Source organism: Coccinella septempunctata, chromosome 8 (genome assembly GCF_907165205.1).
Source record: "Coccinella septempunctata chromosome 8, icCocSept1.1, whole genome shotgun sequence".
NCBI classification, from domain to species: domain Eukaryota; kingdom Metazoa; phylum Arthropoda; class Insecta; order Coleoptera; family Coccinellidae; genus Coccinella; species Coccinella septempunctata.
In genome coordinates, this window is record NC_058196.1 from 12,304,989 (window position 1) to 12,320,451 (window position 15,463).

Sequence of the window (15,463 nt, forward strand, 5' to 3'; positions counted from 1 at the left end):
TTCCCCTGTGAGGAAAAACAACTGCACTCGGGAATCTGGGCTGAATGATCTGAAAGATGAGGTTGTTCATTATGTGCAGTGAATGTCTCATAATTTGTTACGAATCAATTCTTGTGTGCTCAGTAATCACCAATTTTGCAGCAAAAGAGCTGATGATATTAAGAAACTTTTGTTTATTACGATCGTTATTGGTGGACTCTAGATGAATGTTAAAGTCGCCTGCAATGAAATAAAAAGCATTCATGTCGGTCAACTTCTGTAGTAAAATTGTGAACTCCTCAAAAAACACTTCCAGGTCGGATCTTGTCGGGTGAGATGATCTATAAATTGATATTATACAGGGTGGCCATTTGAAAACGAAACAGACGAGATTACAGACGAAATAAATTTTTTCGATAGAAATGCTCGGACAGGTCAATTTCTGTTTCGAGGGGGACAACTTAAGATGTAGGTTACGGACGCATAGCGCTTCAACTCTTGCTACTACAACCCTCACCCCCAATTTTTGAATAGGGAAGATGGGGTGAGTGATACCTCATTTGGAAGGTATTTTTATACTTATTTCAGCACAGTAAATGTTTTTTCATTTTATGCATTAGTTCTCGAAATATTTTCAACCAAGTATTTGAAAATGAAGTGGTGTTTTCATGGCACGTGTAGTGTTTTTTTGTGAAAAATCGACATTTCGAGCTTCAAAACAACCATGACTGTGGCTTCCTTTCTTCAATCCACTGACATAGAAATCTTTAATCAAGATGTCGAACAAACAAAGCGTATTGCGAAGGAGCTCAATCTTGCTGAAACTCAATCTAAATTTTCTTCGATATAATTTGCAGTATTCCCAATAACATGCGGTAACACTTGATCGATAGAAATCTCCGAAAAGAGATATGTACGTATTTGGACTTTTTGGAGATTTCTATCGATCAAGTGTTACCGCAGGTTATTGGAAATACTGCAAATTATATCGAAGATAATTTAGATTGAGTTGCAGCAAGATTGAGCTCCTTCGCAATACGCTTTGTTTGTTCGACATCTTGAATGAAGATTTCTATGTCAGTGGATTGAAGGAAGGAAGCCACAGTCATGGTTGTTTCGAGTCGCAATCTAGGTTCACTCTCATCTGATCCTGAAGATGTGAACTCTTTGCGCCAGGACATTTCCTTACGCTGGAGCCTCTCCGGTCTGTCCGTACTCTTAGAACATAGATACAAAGAATGGAAAATAAACATTTGTTGTTGTCTAAAGAGTGGAGTGAGATATTTGATTAGTATCGCCAATCACAATTGAGCTAGTTGAAGCTGAATGTTTGTACCACAACAAATACATTCACAGCACGTCAATGTTCATTCCAAGTATTTATGTTCTAAATACGTACCTGACCTAACGGATTTGCCAATAGATCGCTTAAGTAGTTGGAAATTATTACAGAGGCTGCACCAAAGTTTTTGGACTCGTTGGTGCAAGGAATACCTTCATATTTCGCAACAGCGTTACAAGTGGTTGAATTCTACTGCTCCTCTAGAAGTGGAGATACCACTGCTAATTAAAACATTGTTGTGTGAGAACTCCACAAGAGCGGACGTGTTGTAAAAGAGAAAGTGGAAGAGAAAGTCGAAGTGAAAGTGTACACTAGCGAAGCTACGGAATATTTGATTCCGTATGTGAAGTTTGTGTAGGTTCTATATTTGTTATCGGAATTTTAATTCGTTAAAATTTTCAAAGTTGGTGTTCATCTATCAGTGTCCAGATCTTGAATCGTTGGTACTGCAGAAAACATCAGGTGAGCTTATTTTCCGTATCTTTTTTCTGATTTTTCTCATAGCGTAGTAAACTTTTAGCTTCATACTATAGTTTGATATCAAACTATTTCGGTGAAGATTCCTGAATATTTTATTATTTTCAAATTTTTTGATATTTTGAGAAATCTGAGTATAAAACCATGTCGAGAACCTCAGATAATGAGGGTTTCTGTATGGAAGCGACCGATTCTGAAGGATTCAGCGACGGCGAACACGAGGAGCTTGTGAAGCTCAGAGAAGATAATGGGCAGTTGAAAGCTCAAATTGTCAAACTGACCCAAACTGTGTCACAGTTGGTCGGTGAGATGCGCCTCTTCAGAGAGGAAATGACCCGAAATAATATGCCAAAATCCCCCACTTACGCCACAATTACAAAACCAGTAGCGGGTTCCAAAAATAATTCCCTTAAAGGAATTGTTTCACAACCCGAAACAAGGAGAAATGATACAACGTTGGTTGCGAAGGCGCCAACTGAACGCGCGCGAAAAGAGAGCTCCTCTTCTGATGAGGAGACCGTCAAGAAGACAACGGAAGTGCCTGAAAGGGATAAAATCCCACCCATCACGATGATGGGTACATCAGACTGGGTAGAGATCTCAAAAGCTTTCTATACCAAGAAATTCAGCTATAACCGAGCTACTGTAGTGAAAGACGGAATCAAGATTATAGTCACAACTGTAGATGATTACAGAAAAATAACTAAATTCTTCGACCAACTTGAAAAGGAAAATTTCACATACCATCTGGTATGTGAAATACTGAAATACTGCACAATAGATGCACCTTGGTTTGTCAGGAATAGAAAGATTTATAGGGACCTAAAATGGGAAACCATAACGGAATTCATGAACAGTAAAGCAGAGAAATTATTCGAAACAGCGAAAAACCATCCGAATCAAGAACTCAGGAGACTAGTGGACTACGACCCAGAGGAAGACAAGAGGAGAATGCAAATTTACCGAAGGAGACCAAGAGATCAATTTATCCGTTAATGGATAAACACATAAATCCCAGCACGATAGTGTGCGAGAAGAAAACCGACTAAGAGATGAACGGTTTATAGGCAAATGCCCGGAACCAATATTCAAGAAGCAGTCAAGGGTTTGTTGTGGGTCTCGAGCTCAGGAGAGTGAGAAACTCCACACTTGTTTCCCCTCAGGAGAGAGTGGTTCGTCTGATTTGCAGATTTTCCCCCTGCTATACTAAAAAAAAAGTAGCTAATTAAAGTTGATAATATCCTTCCTTGCCGTTGCTCTATGGCAGAAATATTGCATTCCACCCTGGCACAGATAGTGTTTAGTCAAATTATGTCCTCTGCCATCTCAGAGGTCTATATGTGTATAATTTATGAAGTAAGCAATCATAATTTTGTTTTTCGTTATTTTCGTTCCTTTTCTTGTTCATTTACTTTCATTTCAATTTTCCACTTTGGCTCCCGGAGGACCTTGTGTCCGCAGCACGCATTTGCGGATACCTGTAATGTGTGTTACTGAAGTTTAGAGGTCTTCCTGAAATTTGCAAATGCGCCCTCATATGTGATAACAACGACAACCACTTTTCGGCTTATAAAAAGTAGCGGCACGGAATATATTCACACATAGTAATCAATTCGCATCAAGAACCCGCAGCTTCAATTAAACTTCGCATTGTTCGCATTTTTTCGCATTTCGCATTCCCCATTGACTTATAGTGAAAAGTTCACATTTACTAGATAATGAAGAAGATGTGAAAACGTACTGAAAAAGACCATTGTGATATCGGTCGAAAGGTCGAAATAAATTTATTTTTCTTGCATTCATTCAAAATTTCTCTTCCGTGACATAACTGTTTTTGTCTTTGGAATATTTAATTCGGTATTCACTAGTAGGTGATGCAATATGAAAATATAATTTTTGTTGCTTTATCGATGAACTGTGGCAAAATCTATGCGATTTTCTTCGAACAATACATTTATTGCCGCAGTTTTCCGCCGAGTTGAGCTCATAATGATGCTGTCAAATTCCTATCGAAGATGAGATTTTGCAGATAATGGGTCGAGCAACCCAGTAAATATATAGTAAGAAGAACGTTTTTTGGCCATTGCGACTATGGCGAGCCAATTTCTGCCGAATGAAGTCGCGAATGGCAGCTAGTGACGAAGATATTTCGCTTCGTTGAATCTCTATATTTCAGTGGCGTACGATTAATGAATAATTCAACAATTGATAAGCTAATGATCCTGAACTATCCAATTTCATTATGCGATTCGGAGGGTTTTAAGAGCTTCCGAATATTATCCGAATCACTGCGGATTTCCTACAACCCCCAGGATCCTAGAAGTTATGTATTCCAGGATTATGCACCAATTAAATTGAAATTATGACTGATCCCCATTCTCACCCCCCTAATAGATTCATATCTGGGTTGAGAAAACTGGAAATTACAATAGAGCGAGTTGTTCACGTTTTGGTAGAGGGGAACTATTTCATTGCTATTGTCAACATACTCTTAGGATTTGTAGCAACAGTCCCTAGTGTAATGAGTATTATTATTATCGTTATCAACTTTGTGAAGAACTGCTTGAATGATTCATGTTTCAAGTAGGATATGTTTTCTTATCGATGGCAATCCCTATAGTCCAAGAGCCAGAGCCAAAAAAAGTCTCTGAATTTCTTAAACCTGGTTTTTTCTCAGGTGATTACAATCATAATATACAATAAAATGCTGCGTTCAGTCAAGTGGATGTTAGAACATGTGCCTCTGGTGCGCGGTCAAACATGTCGTGATTACCGACATAATAAAATCAATTTCTTAAGGCTGAAACTTATAAACTGTTGTATTTTGGTATCTAAATTAAAATTATGATAGTCAGTCAACGTCCAATCGGGACACAGCTGGTCAGTCAGCATCAATGCGCGTAGATAGGTATCATCAAAGGATGATTAATGTCCTTAGAATGCATCAAAAATTGTGAAATTCTGTTTGCAATGCTCTTCCTGGACTGCATGCTCTAATTGGAAGTGATTTTAACCCAGATTTTTATGAGAAAGGCAAAAAAAAACCTCTGCAGATAATGAAGCAGAGGAAAGATTTTCAAAAAACATTCGCTGACCTTGGACTTGCAGATGAAAGCAACGCAACCAGAATAATATGTTCAATAGGGTTCAAGGATTTGTTTCCCATTTATGTCTTGAAAAAAAATTAAATCAATTGACGAGGCAAGATTTGTTTTATTTTCGAAGACGTATAAATGTCTTAGGCCCGGTACTTTCACGTGCGAATAAATAAATTTATTCGCATTTATTAAGTCTTATTCGTAAGATTAGTAAAAATGCAGTCTTTTCACTTTCAGATAGTGTTATTCATCGAATAAATCTGTCATTGAAACTTAATTGGAAGAGTTTATTTGTCATAGATCGAATGACGGTACGTCATTATTGGTTGAATAAAATTTATTCGAAGGTGAAAGTACCGGGCCTTAATACCACAAACGATCATTTTAAAATTAAAATAAAATCAATGTAGATGGGTCGAGTATGCCACCATGCCAATCAGAATTGATGCAGCAGTTCTTAAGAACGAAATTCATTACAAATATTTGCCGTAATGCTCACCGTCAAATTCCAACGGAGCTATCTCCTACTGACTACGGCTGGAAATTGGTGGATGAGAAATATGAGTGTGCTTGGTTCAAAGGCGATCAATTACCAGAACTTGTACAGGATGATATTATTCAACCTTTACAAGAAAATACAGGTATAGAAATATCTTTATCTGAATTGAACAATCACAAATTTATTTATTTTTTAGATTCTGCAACACCTGATCTTGACGTGTCAGATCACGATAGTGAGAATAATGATATGAAAGATTCAGATGATGAATTATGTGATGATTATTTTTTATAGCTCGTTATCCCTAATGAATGAAATAAATATTAGTTAAAAATGTTTGAAAATCAAGGAGTTCTTACCTGTGCGTATACCTGCGTTAGTTGAGTACACTGTTGATTTCGAACGAATTTTATTTCTGAGATTTTAAGGCACAATTGCGACATGGAAGTGCTTTATTAAAATAAATGTGTTACTTTGAATGATTATCATGTAATATCTATAGAGAGCGAAAAAAAATTAATTTTTTATCCACTGACTGACGGGCGTTGTTCTACGGAATGGCTGACTGACCCTTTTATTCATTGATAATATAGTCAGTAGTAGTTACAAAAATTTTTCACGCCTAATAAATGACGCTACGCTTCGCGGTACGCACATTAAAGCTGACTGACCAGCTGTGTCCCGATTGGACGTTTACTGACTATCATAATTTTGATTTACATACCAAAAAACAAAAGTTAATAAAGTTTCAGCCTTAAAAAATTGATTTTATTATGTCGGTGATCACGACATGTTTGATCGCGCACCAGAGGCACATGTTCTAACATCCATTTGACTGACCGCAGCATTTTATTGTATATTATGATTGTAATCACCTGAGAAAAAACCAGGCTTAAGAAATTCAGAGACTTTTTCTAGCTCTGGCTTTCCGTCTACTATGTTCGTCGTTGAATTTTCGTAATCTTTATATAGTTGTAATGCCGTAACCTCTGCTGACCTCATCTGACCTCATCTGATTGACAAGATATAGAAGTGTTACCAACTTCAGACTGCTATATCTGTCGAAGGCCTCCTGGCAGCTTGGTCAAATTCCAAACAATGACAACTCATCATATTAATAGTTATTTTCCTAACAAGTGCTGAAAGTGGTACTTGCCCGCACCAAAGTGCCGTTGTCCGAACGTTTAGAATAGTTCAGGCAGACAGTTGTTAGTGCGGTTAAGAATAAGCAGAGGCTTTTCCCGCAACTTTTGGAAAGTGACTCTTTGCAACTTGAAATGTTGGGCGGGAAAAGGGCAGAACACGCACCGAACCCTTATAAAAAAAGTAATTTTCCTAACAAGTGCGGAAAGTGGTACTTGGCCTCACGAGACTGTTTCGCATCGTTCGGGCAAGGAGTTGAGTACTTTCCGCAAGAGTTAGAAGCAAAAGTTTTCACAGGCTCTTGAAATGTATAAATATATCCAGTTACGAAACAGATCAAAATTGATTTGATTAATTCATATATAATGATGTAATGATATAATGGTTCTCTCATCGTTGGCGTTAGGTGCATAGACCCATGACATAATTGAAATCACTCTATAAAATTTGTTATGCGGAATAGTGCCTCATTGCGACACAAAATGCGTGCGGAAAAAAGAAACACGCACACTCGAAAAAAAAACGATTTCAGTTCACTCCAATCGAAAAAAAAGTTATTTGTAATTGATGTCAAACATAATATTGTGATTGAGTTTCATTTGGCTGGAAAATCGAATACAGCTATTGTTATGTATTATACGCTCATCAAAGTCAATAAGTTAATATGGCACCACAAATCCTTATAACAATACAGGCAGCAATACTGAATGCCATGGTGGTGGACTGAAAAAGACGGAAGCATGAAAAAACATGAAAACCTGAAAGAAGTCGTTCAAACAAAAATATATAGATACATATTCACTAAAACTATGGACTTGGTGGCGATATGTAGATGATAATTTTGTTATTTGGCAACATGGTGAAAACGAACTGAAAAACTCATATGAATATCAAAAATCCTACAATAAAAATTCAAACTGGAATAATAGCAGTATAATAAGATTTCATTTCTGGATGCTTCAATAATGAATGTAAGTGCCAAAAGAGGTATTATTGAAACACTTCATGATAGAGCTAATTTAGTTTCAGACTAAATTTTATTGAAAAAAAAAAATATTAAAAAGTAAAACGTCTTACCAAAATCATAATAATGAGTAGAGAAAAACGAAATTTATTGAACTCGATACTATATGTTAATGGCCTTTCAGAAAAAATGAGGAGAATCGGTTCCAAATTCCAATGTTTTTAAAACGCAGAATTATTTGATATTCACATATAATAACAAAAACTAAACCTTTCAATGAAAAACAAAAATTTAAAATTCACAACATTCCCTGTATTTGTGGTAGATTTAACATCCAGACCTCTAGAAATAAGAAAACGCAAGGATAAAAATAATATTAAGAATAGAGAAATCAATAGACTACAGATCACAGATCATATTTGTTCCAATACAGGAGACCACATGATGGATTGGAATAACACTAAAATTTAAATGACAGAACCGGATCCTTATAAACGAAACAGAGTCCAGGTGTATTTTGTTGGATCAAAATAATAATTTGGCCAATTGTTCAATAAGAATATATCATATTTTGATTGATTTACTGAAAAAAGAGCTATACTGTATTTTCAAATGAATCCACGTTTCCTTGTATTGACGATTAGTATCAAATAAATAAAGTTACAATTCAAAAGATTTTCAGAAATTGACCTTCGTCTGATTTAAAAACAAAAACAAAAAGAAGGAGTACTCTGTGTACAGCACTTCGGTTTAAGCGCCTAACGGGCGCATAGGAAGAATTAAATATAAAATATAATTGGAAACAACAATTCCTTCGGAATTGTTCGCTCCAATAATGCGAGTTAGTCATGAACTACCATAGGAGATCCCAGAGAAGTCGAAACATTCAAGTGCAACTGTATACCGGTTTCGGGATCATTTTCCCTCGTCAGTACGGTATAGCACTGAATCCTCCGAACGGAGGATGGTAGTCTTATGCGATCTTGGGACGTCGTTTAGAGATATTCTCATCTCTAAAAGGTCTATATTGGCGTATCCCACCCGCGCAGAAAATTGTTGAAAGTGGCGTTCCTATCCTCCTCCTCGTGGAACGCTTGTACTGGTTTGCTGTTTTCGATTCTCCACATTTCACAATCTACGCGTTCCTCACGCATCTCATTTTTGCAGCTCTCACTGCTGTCATAGTAATCGAACAAAGCGCACTGGATTATAATATTTAAATTAAGCAGTCGATAATCGTAGCGAATTATTTCGCGGCCTGATCAACATTTCCTATCATTCCGTGGTCTTCCCTCTCTGTAATAGTCTCACCCACAAGAGTGAAAAGTTTTTTAACCCTTCCTTTTCTATTAAAACTAATATTTTTCTGCTAATCATGCCCTCGAATTGCTTTAAATGCTCTAAAAAAGTTTGCGAGTCTGATAAAAATATGTTACTGTGCTCTTCCTGCCGCATACTTTTCATTCTTCGTGTGTTGATATTTCGCCCGTCGACTTCCAGTTTTTGAAGGAGTCGAAGGGTAAATGGAACTGTCCACGGTAGCAAACGATTGCTACGCAGTAACTCTCAATCTGATCAGCCTGTAACAATCGAACATTTTTCTCTCCTAATGAGCAAAATGAATTCATTATCGGAGAACATGAAATCAATCAAATCAGATCAGCTCTCGACAAACATACCTCGCAGTTGAATATCCGTAGCTCTATTATCGACGAGTGTCAAAATAAATTGTCTCTTATAGGGACATCACACACGCGCTGTGGTTTCGATAGTTGCTGAGAGGACGAACGATATAGTACAAATTAAATCTACTTTATTCGCTGCTCCTGATGGTGCGCCATCTCCGTATTCTCTGGATTCTGCTGAGATCTTTGAGCGAGTCAAACGTTCTTACAACATATTGCTCAGAAATGTATCTGAATCTGACACAGAGGAAAGTGAGTGTATTGATAAGTCAATAAAGAAAGAAAGGCGTAATCCACCCCACCTACGTCTGCTTATGGTTTCCTTTTGGAACAACGGAGTAGTCGAAACGTTACTTAGGAATAAGAAGAAACTTCTCAATTCTGGAGATTTTAGGAGCGTACTAGTTTCGGTCGACAAGACTCCTCAGCAGTTGTCAGCTCGGAGTCAACTCCAACTTAAAGTGAAGGACCGCGAGACGTCCTGAAAGAGGGACCTGACAATAAATTACATTTAGGAAAAGCCAAATATTGTAACCCAGATTCCAAAAAATTTAGTGGTACCATTCACGAATGGAGCTTTAGTTACACGATCATCCATTCGAAATATGCTGTGTTCCTCTCATTTGCTGGAGTACATAATCCATCGCTTATTTTCATTCCTGAATCTTGGTTGTAAACTGATATTTCTGATTCTTCGATCCACATTCCGAATTACCAATTATTTAGGGAGGATAGTATAACTACGAAAGGCTATGGTGGTGTTTGTGTGTACATTAGACTTGACATCTCGGATAGATCTACTTGCGTGTCCGATCAGGTTGATGCAAAGGTATAGGTATAGATAATATTTTCTACAAGCGTGCGATTTCAACCTTTTTCCCGCACGCATTTCAAGTCGCAAAGATTCACTTTCCCAAAAGGTGCGGGAAAAACGCACAGGGGTTTTTCCCGCACGCAAATATTATATATACTCCATTCACTTTTATTTTAGCAGTCGGTTGGCCATGGAAATTTGACAAATTTCACTCTGTATACTACGAAAATGTGGGGCTATGACGCTTGTCAAAACATTTTTGGGTTTTAAATCAACGCTATGTTGCCCGTTCTACGTAAAAGTTTCTGTTATTACGTATTTTATCATAATGTCGAATCTCTTCGGAAAATATGTGAACATAATTGAAGTTTATACAAATTGATCGAAGTCATACCAAATCAAGTTATTTGCATGGAAAATACAAGAGATCAGTTTAATATGCACTAGCTCGAGGAGAGTTTATGTTCGTTATCTTTTCTGGCTAAAGTTTGAATACATTATATCAGTAGATTTCAAAAATATTAATCCGAAGATAACTGCATATGATGCAGTGGTTGGAAATAGGTATCTCCCGAAGGAATTAACAGATAATTACAAGAATGTTCAATTCTTCAACAGAATCATCTTGCATCAATATAAATAAAAAAAACTTAAAGGAATTTTCAAGTCTTGATGAACTTCACCTTTGAACAAAAATTTCATATGAATGAATGTTACATATTGTATCCATAGCAACGGTAGTTGCGCAGGTATTGTACAGATGTGCGTCGGGTCAATCAGTTGAAATTAAGAAATAAACGAGTTAAGTTCAAATGTGTATCATTGCGTTCATCCCAAATTGAATGAAGCAGATTTATATCAAATTATATAAATCAAGTAAAGTATATCGACAGAGATATAACAAAGTGGCGACGAGGATTTTGGAAATTAAAATTTGGCGAGATTCTCGACAAACTAATCAAGAATGTCGACTTCAGATAAGTTATCATCGGAACATGTGGTCGGACATTTACGTGAGTTTGATGTTAATTCAAACGACTGGACAATTTTCCGTCCCAGATTGACGAATTATTTCGAAGCTAATAATATTCAAGACAGTGCAAAAAGAAGAGCGATATTCTTAAATGCCTGTCAGAGGATTCTTATAGATTAATCTTCAACCTATGCATCCCGAAGTCGCCGAAAAAACTAGAATATGAAGAACTAGTGAAGCTTTTCAATGTTCATTCCGGGGGGCAGCGAAGTATATTCGTCGAAAGAAGAAATTTTTATGAAGCACACAGTGAACCTCAAGAAACTATTAAGTATTGGGCAGCGAGAGTTAGATCATTGGCCATCCATTGTGATTTTGGAGAAGAACTTCAAATCTGTCTCCGTGATCGATTTATAACGGGCCTACCTAGTGGACAGATTAGAGATCGTCTGTTCGAGGCAGATAATTCGTTGACATTCGCTGAAGCAGTCAAGATAGCTGAAAGCAGAGAAGCGGCAGTAGAAAAATTCGGAAAATCACCGCCATTTTCGCCCAAAAAGGAACCTTAGGAGTTGTATCAAGTACGCAGCCGCAGTCAGGTGAAGCCAGCAAATCAGGGTGAAGCCAGTGGGTCACGTGCGGTTAGTTGCGCTGTTTGTGGTCGCAAAAATCACGAAACAAACAAATGTCAATTTCGCGAGTGTTTGTACCATATCTGTGGTAAAAAAGGACACTTGGCACCAATGTGCTATTCTAAAAAGAAAAACAATTTTTCTTCCAGTGCTAATTCCAATTTTTGGAAAAATAAGAAAAAAATTAATGGAAACAAATTTGAAAACTGTAACAATTACATTGAAAAATTTGATTCTGAGGAATTGTACTCCATGAATCACTTTAAAGAAAATGAAAGGGCAAATCCTATTTCAGTTCAGCTTCAAATTTTGGGTAAAACATTTTCAGTTGTAATTTAACAAGTGCAATGAAAATTTTCGAAAATTCTTGGGAAATATGCTCAAATGCAAGTTGAGTTGAAAAAGAGCACGAGTGCGCGAAGCGCTCGAGTGCCTTTTACAGTTTAACTTGCATGAGAGCAGATTTGTCAAAAATTATCGATTCATTTTCATTGCAAGAGTTAAATTTAATTACTATTGGTTAACAGGAACTAGGAATTCGTGGGTTGATTAACAAACCATAGCTAAGTGCCAACGTTTCGCAAAATATATTTGCTTCTTCAGGGCTATAAAAAGATCGAAAAAACTTAATTAGAACACAAACAAATTGACAAGAGCTTTACAAACAACAACATGATCACAAACACGATGTAAAAGGCAAAAGACATAAATTTCTTCAATAATCTATCAATGACTCAGGTATTCATTACTTTCGGTCAATTTTCATTAAGTGCAAACATTCTTCTTCATTCTCTTCTTTTATATGTTGATTTTGAAATTTGAGAAACGTCAAGAAACAATAACAAAAAAGTATCAGTTATCATGATGGTACAGTGAACAGAGCGAAATATAACAAAGAAACCTACCAGAGCCATAATCATGTTTTCCACAAGATATTGATATTTTTCACGAACAGCCAGTGATGCATTGGAAATTCGAGAGTTCAGCTCAGACAATTCTTAGATTGAAGACACCTTGTTTCACATATTATGACGACCTCGGAATGAAAATAAATTTCCACATGGGACCAGCGCAAGAACTATGACAACCTGTCGTAGATAAACGGATTACAAAATATCGTCAGGTAATCACGGTTTTATAAAGTTCTAAAATATTATTATAAACCAAACTCAAATTTTGTGTGTCCGTCCTATTGTTCACTGTATTATTCAATTTTATATATATCATTTCGCTGATATTTCTTTTGAGTTGATTACATTTATAATCTAGGACGGACACATTGTCAAAATCGAAATTATGATCACTTTGAAAGTGATGATGTGCCAGGGCTGTCTTGTTGTCATCAAATTTAAAATTACCATTACAATTGTATTTGTGCTGTTTTATCATTTTCTCCAAGAGTTGTCTCGTCTGGCCCACATAGCACTTTGGGCAATCAATGCATGGGATCTTAGGGTACGTTCATACCGAAGAAGCCTGGATGAGCGCGGTGGAGGTCGCGGTCGCGATCTTTACATCGATATCAAAACAAACCTTCATATTCTAATGAGACCGTACATACCAAGGATGTTTCACCCGTTCACCCTCGCCGCTTATCATCGCGGTTTACAGCGATGTCGATCGCAGAACAAAATAGTTTGATTTTATATGGCGATCGAGCTATTGCCGCGAGGTACCTTGCACGCTTATTGGCGCTCTTCAAATCACGTGACATTCACCAGGGTAACGTATTTATTTTTCAGTTCGTTTATGAGCTTTGACTGAAAGGAAAGCATCTTCGACATGTACGGCCAGGCATCGATGTAAACCTCGACCGCGACCGCGACCTCCACCGCGCACATCCATGCATCTTCGGTATGAACGTACCCTTATATACGAGGTTGCTGCTCTGTAAAATTGATTCCTTACACTTTAACTTGGTGAAAAGAGACTTACAGGAAAACAAACTGTAGAAAACCAGTCTGACATCCTCCGCACACTGTCTAACAAGTCCAGAAATCAGCTATGTGAAGCTGGCACCCCCAAATGCGAATTTTGAAACAAAAATTTCAGGGTCGTTTGTCCATCGTAGGTCCACGTTTGTCCACCCTTTTTTTTCATTTGTCCAAGCACCGTTTGAGAGATATGGGAAAAAAACTTTTTTCGGTGCATTTTCTGAGCAGCACCCCTAAATTGCAAAAACATTTTTTTCATGGTATAGATCGTTTGTTCAACGTAGGTCCACTTTTGTCCACCCAATTTTTTCATTTGTCCACCAACAGAACCGTAAAAATCAACGTTTTAAAATTTTGGAAAGTGTGAAGTTGGCACCCCCAAATGAAAATTTTTGAACCAAAATTTCAGGGTCGTTTGTCCATCGTAGGTCCATGTTTGTCCACCCAATTTTTTCATTTGTCCACCCACAGAACCGTAGAAATAAACCTTTTAAAATTTGGGAAAGTGTGAAGTTGGCACCCCCAAATGAAAATTTTTGAATCAAAATTTCAGGGTCGTTTGTCCATCGTAGGTCCATGTTTGTCCACCTTTTTTTTTTTTCATTTGTCCAGGCACCGTTTGAGAGATATGGAAAAAGAAGTTGTTGCGGTGAATTTTTTGAGCAGCTCACCCAAATTGCGAAAACGTGTTTTTTTATGGTAGAGATCGTTTGTCCAACGTTAGTCCACTTTTGTCCACCAAATTTTTTCATTTGTCCACCCACAAACCATAGAAATCAATATTTGAAAATTTTGGAAAGTGTGAAGTTGGCACCCTCAAATGAAATTTTTGAACCAAAATTTCAAGGTCGTTTGTCCATCGTAGGTTCATGTTTGTCCACTTTTTTTTCATTTGTCCAGGCACCGTTTGAAAGATATGGAAAAAGAACCTGCAGTTCTGAATCTAAACTCGCCAAAGTGTGTTCGGATTTATTATGTTTCGATTTGGATCTTGTATTTGAAATTGAGAAAGATCTATTTCCTGATGGAATAAAATTGAACGAAATTCCTGTGGATATTGAGGTAATACATGAAAAATATATGCTAGGCGGGGTGGCGGGGTGATTGTCCATTATCCCCAACACTTTGTCGCATTTACAAGACGGAAACAGGACAAAATGCGATGATATGTCACGAAAAGTGCAATCAGTCAAGGACAATATTTTTGTATAGCCAGTCATCGCCATTTACATCAAATGAGGAAACTGATAAATTAATGTAGGTACTCGAAGTCTTTTTCTATATTTTTCGTTTCAAATAAATAATAGAAAGGAAAACAGATGATCAAATTATTTACCCATATATTCCCCATAAATTGAAGAACATCAACAAATCCTTATTTCAGATATCGATTGAAATTTATTTCATTTTTAATTGATTTTGTTTCAGAGATTGGGAGTGAAAACCCTAAAAAGTTTATGAAGAAATCCTTATTTGCATTTTGTGATGCCAATATAACACTTTTTTTAAATTGTTTTTTATGGTTCTGCGAGTGAACGAATCAAATAATTGCCTAGATTGTAGTGGAATTGCGGAAAACGCTTTCCCTCAATAGGGTGGAACTGCTCAGAAAATGCAATGGAAAAATTCACTTTTTTATATCTCTCATACGCTCCCTGGATGAATGAAAAAAATGTGGACAAACAGACGTACGATGGACAAAAAACCCTAAAATTTTGGTTTCAAAATTCGCATTTGAGGTTTCAGCTTCACACTTTCAATCAAAAGTTTCAAAGATTGATTTCTATGGTTCTCTGGGTGGACAAATGACAAAATTTGGTGGACAAAAGTGGAATAACGTTGGACAAAAGATCTTTAACATAAAAAACAGGTTTTCGCAATTTGGGTGAGCTGCTCAGAAAATGCGCCGCAACAACTTTTTTT

At 36.9% G+C, this 15,463-nt stretch overlaps 1 protein-coding gene and 1 long non-coding RNA gene across 2 annotated transcripts in view; one reads left to right on the plus strand and one right to left on the minus strand.

Annotated features, from left to right (window-relative positions):
• Positions 1 to 9,672, plus strand: part of LOC123318299 (uncharacterized protein K02A2.6-like) — a 31,479-nt gene extending 21,807 nt beyond the window's left edge. The window contains exon 4 of the mRNA XM_044904918.1: positions 9,244 to 9,672. Coding sequence (XP_044760853.1) covers positions 9,244 to 9,672 — 429 coding nt within the window. The remainder of the gene's footprint in view (positions 1 to 9,243) is intronic.
• A 2,498-nt stretch (positions 9,673 to 12,170) lies between these two features.
• On the minus strand, positions 12,171 to 12,895 carry LOC123319435. The gene is made up of 2 exons (XR_006538483.1): positions 12,512 to 12,895; positions 12,171 to 12,211 (listed from the first exon to the last, which is right to left on the minus strand). It is a non-coding gene; the product is annotated as an uncharacterized LOC123319435 (long non-coding RNA).
• Between the last annotated feature and the right edge of the window lie 2,568 nt (positions 12,896 to 15,463).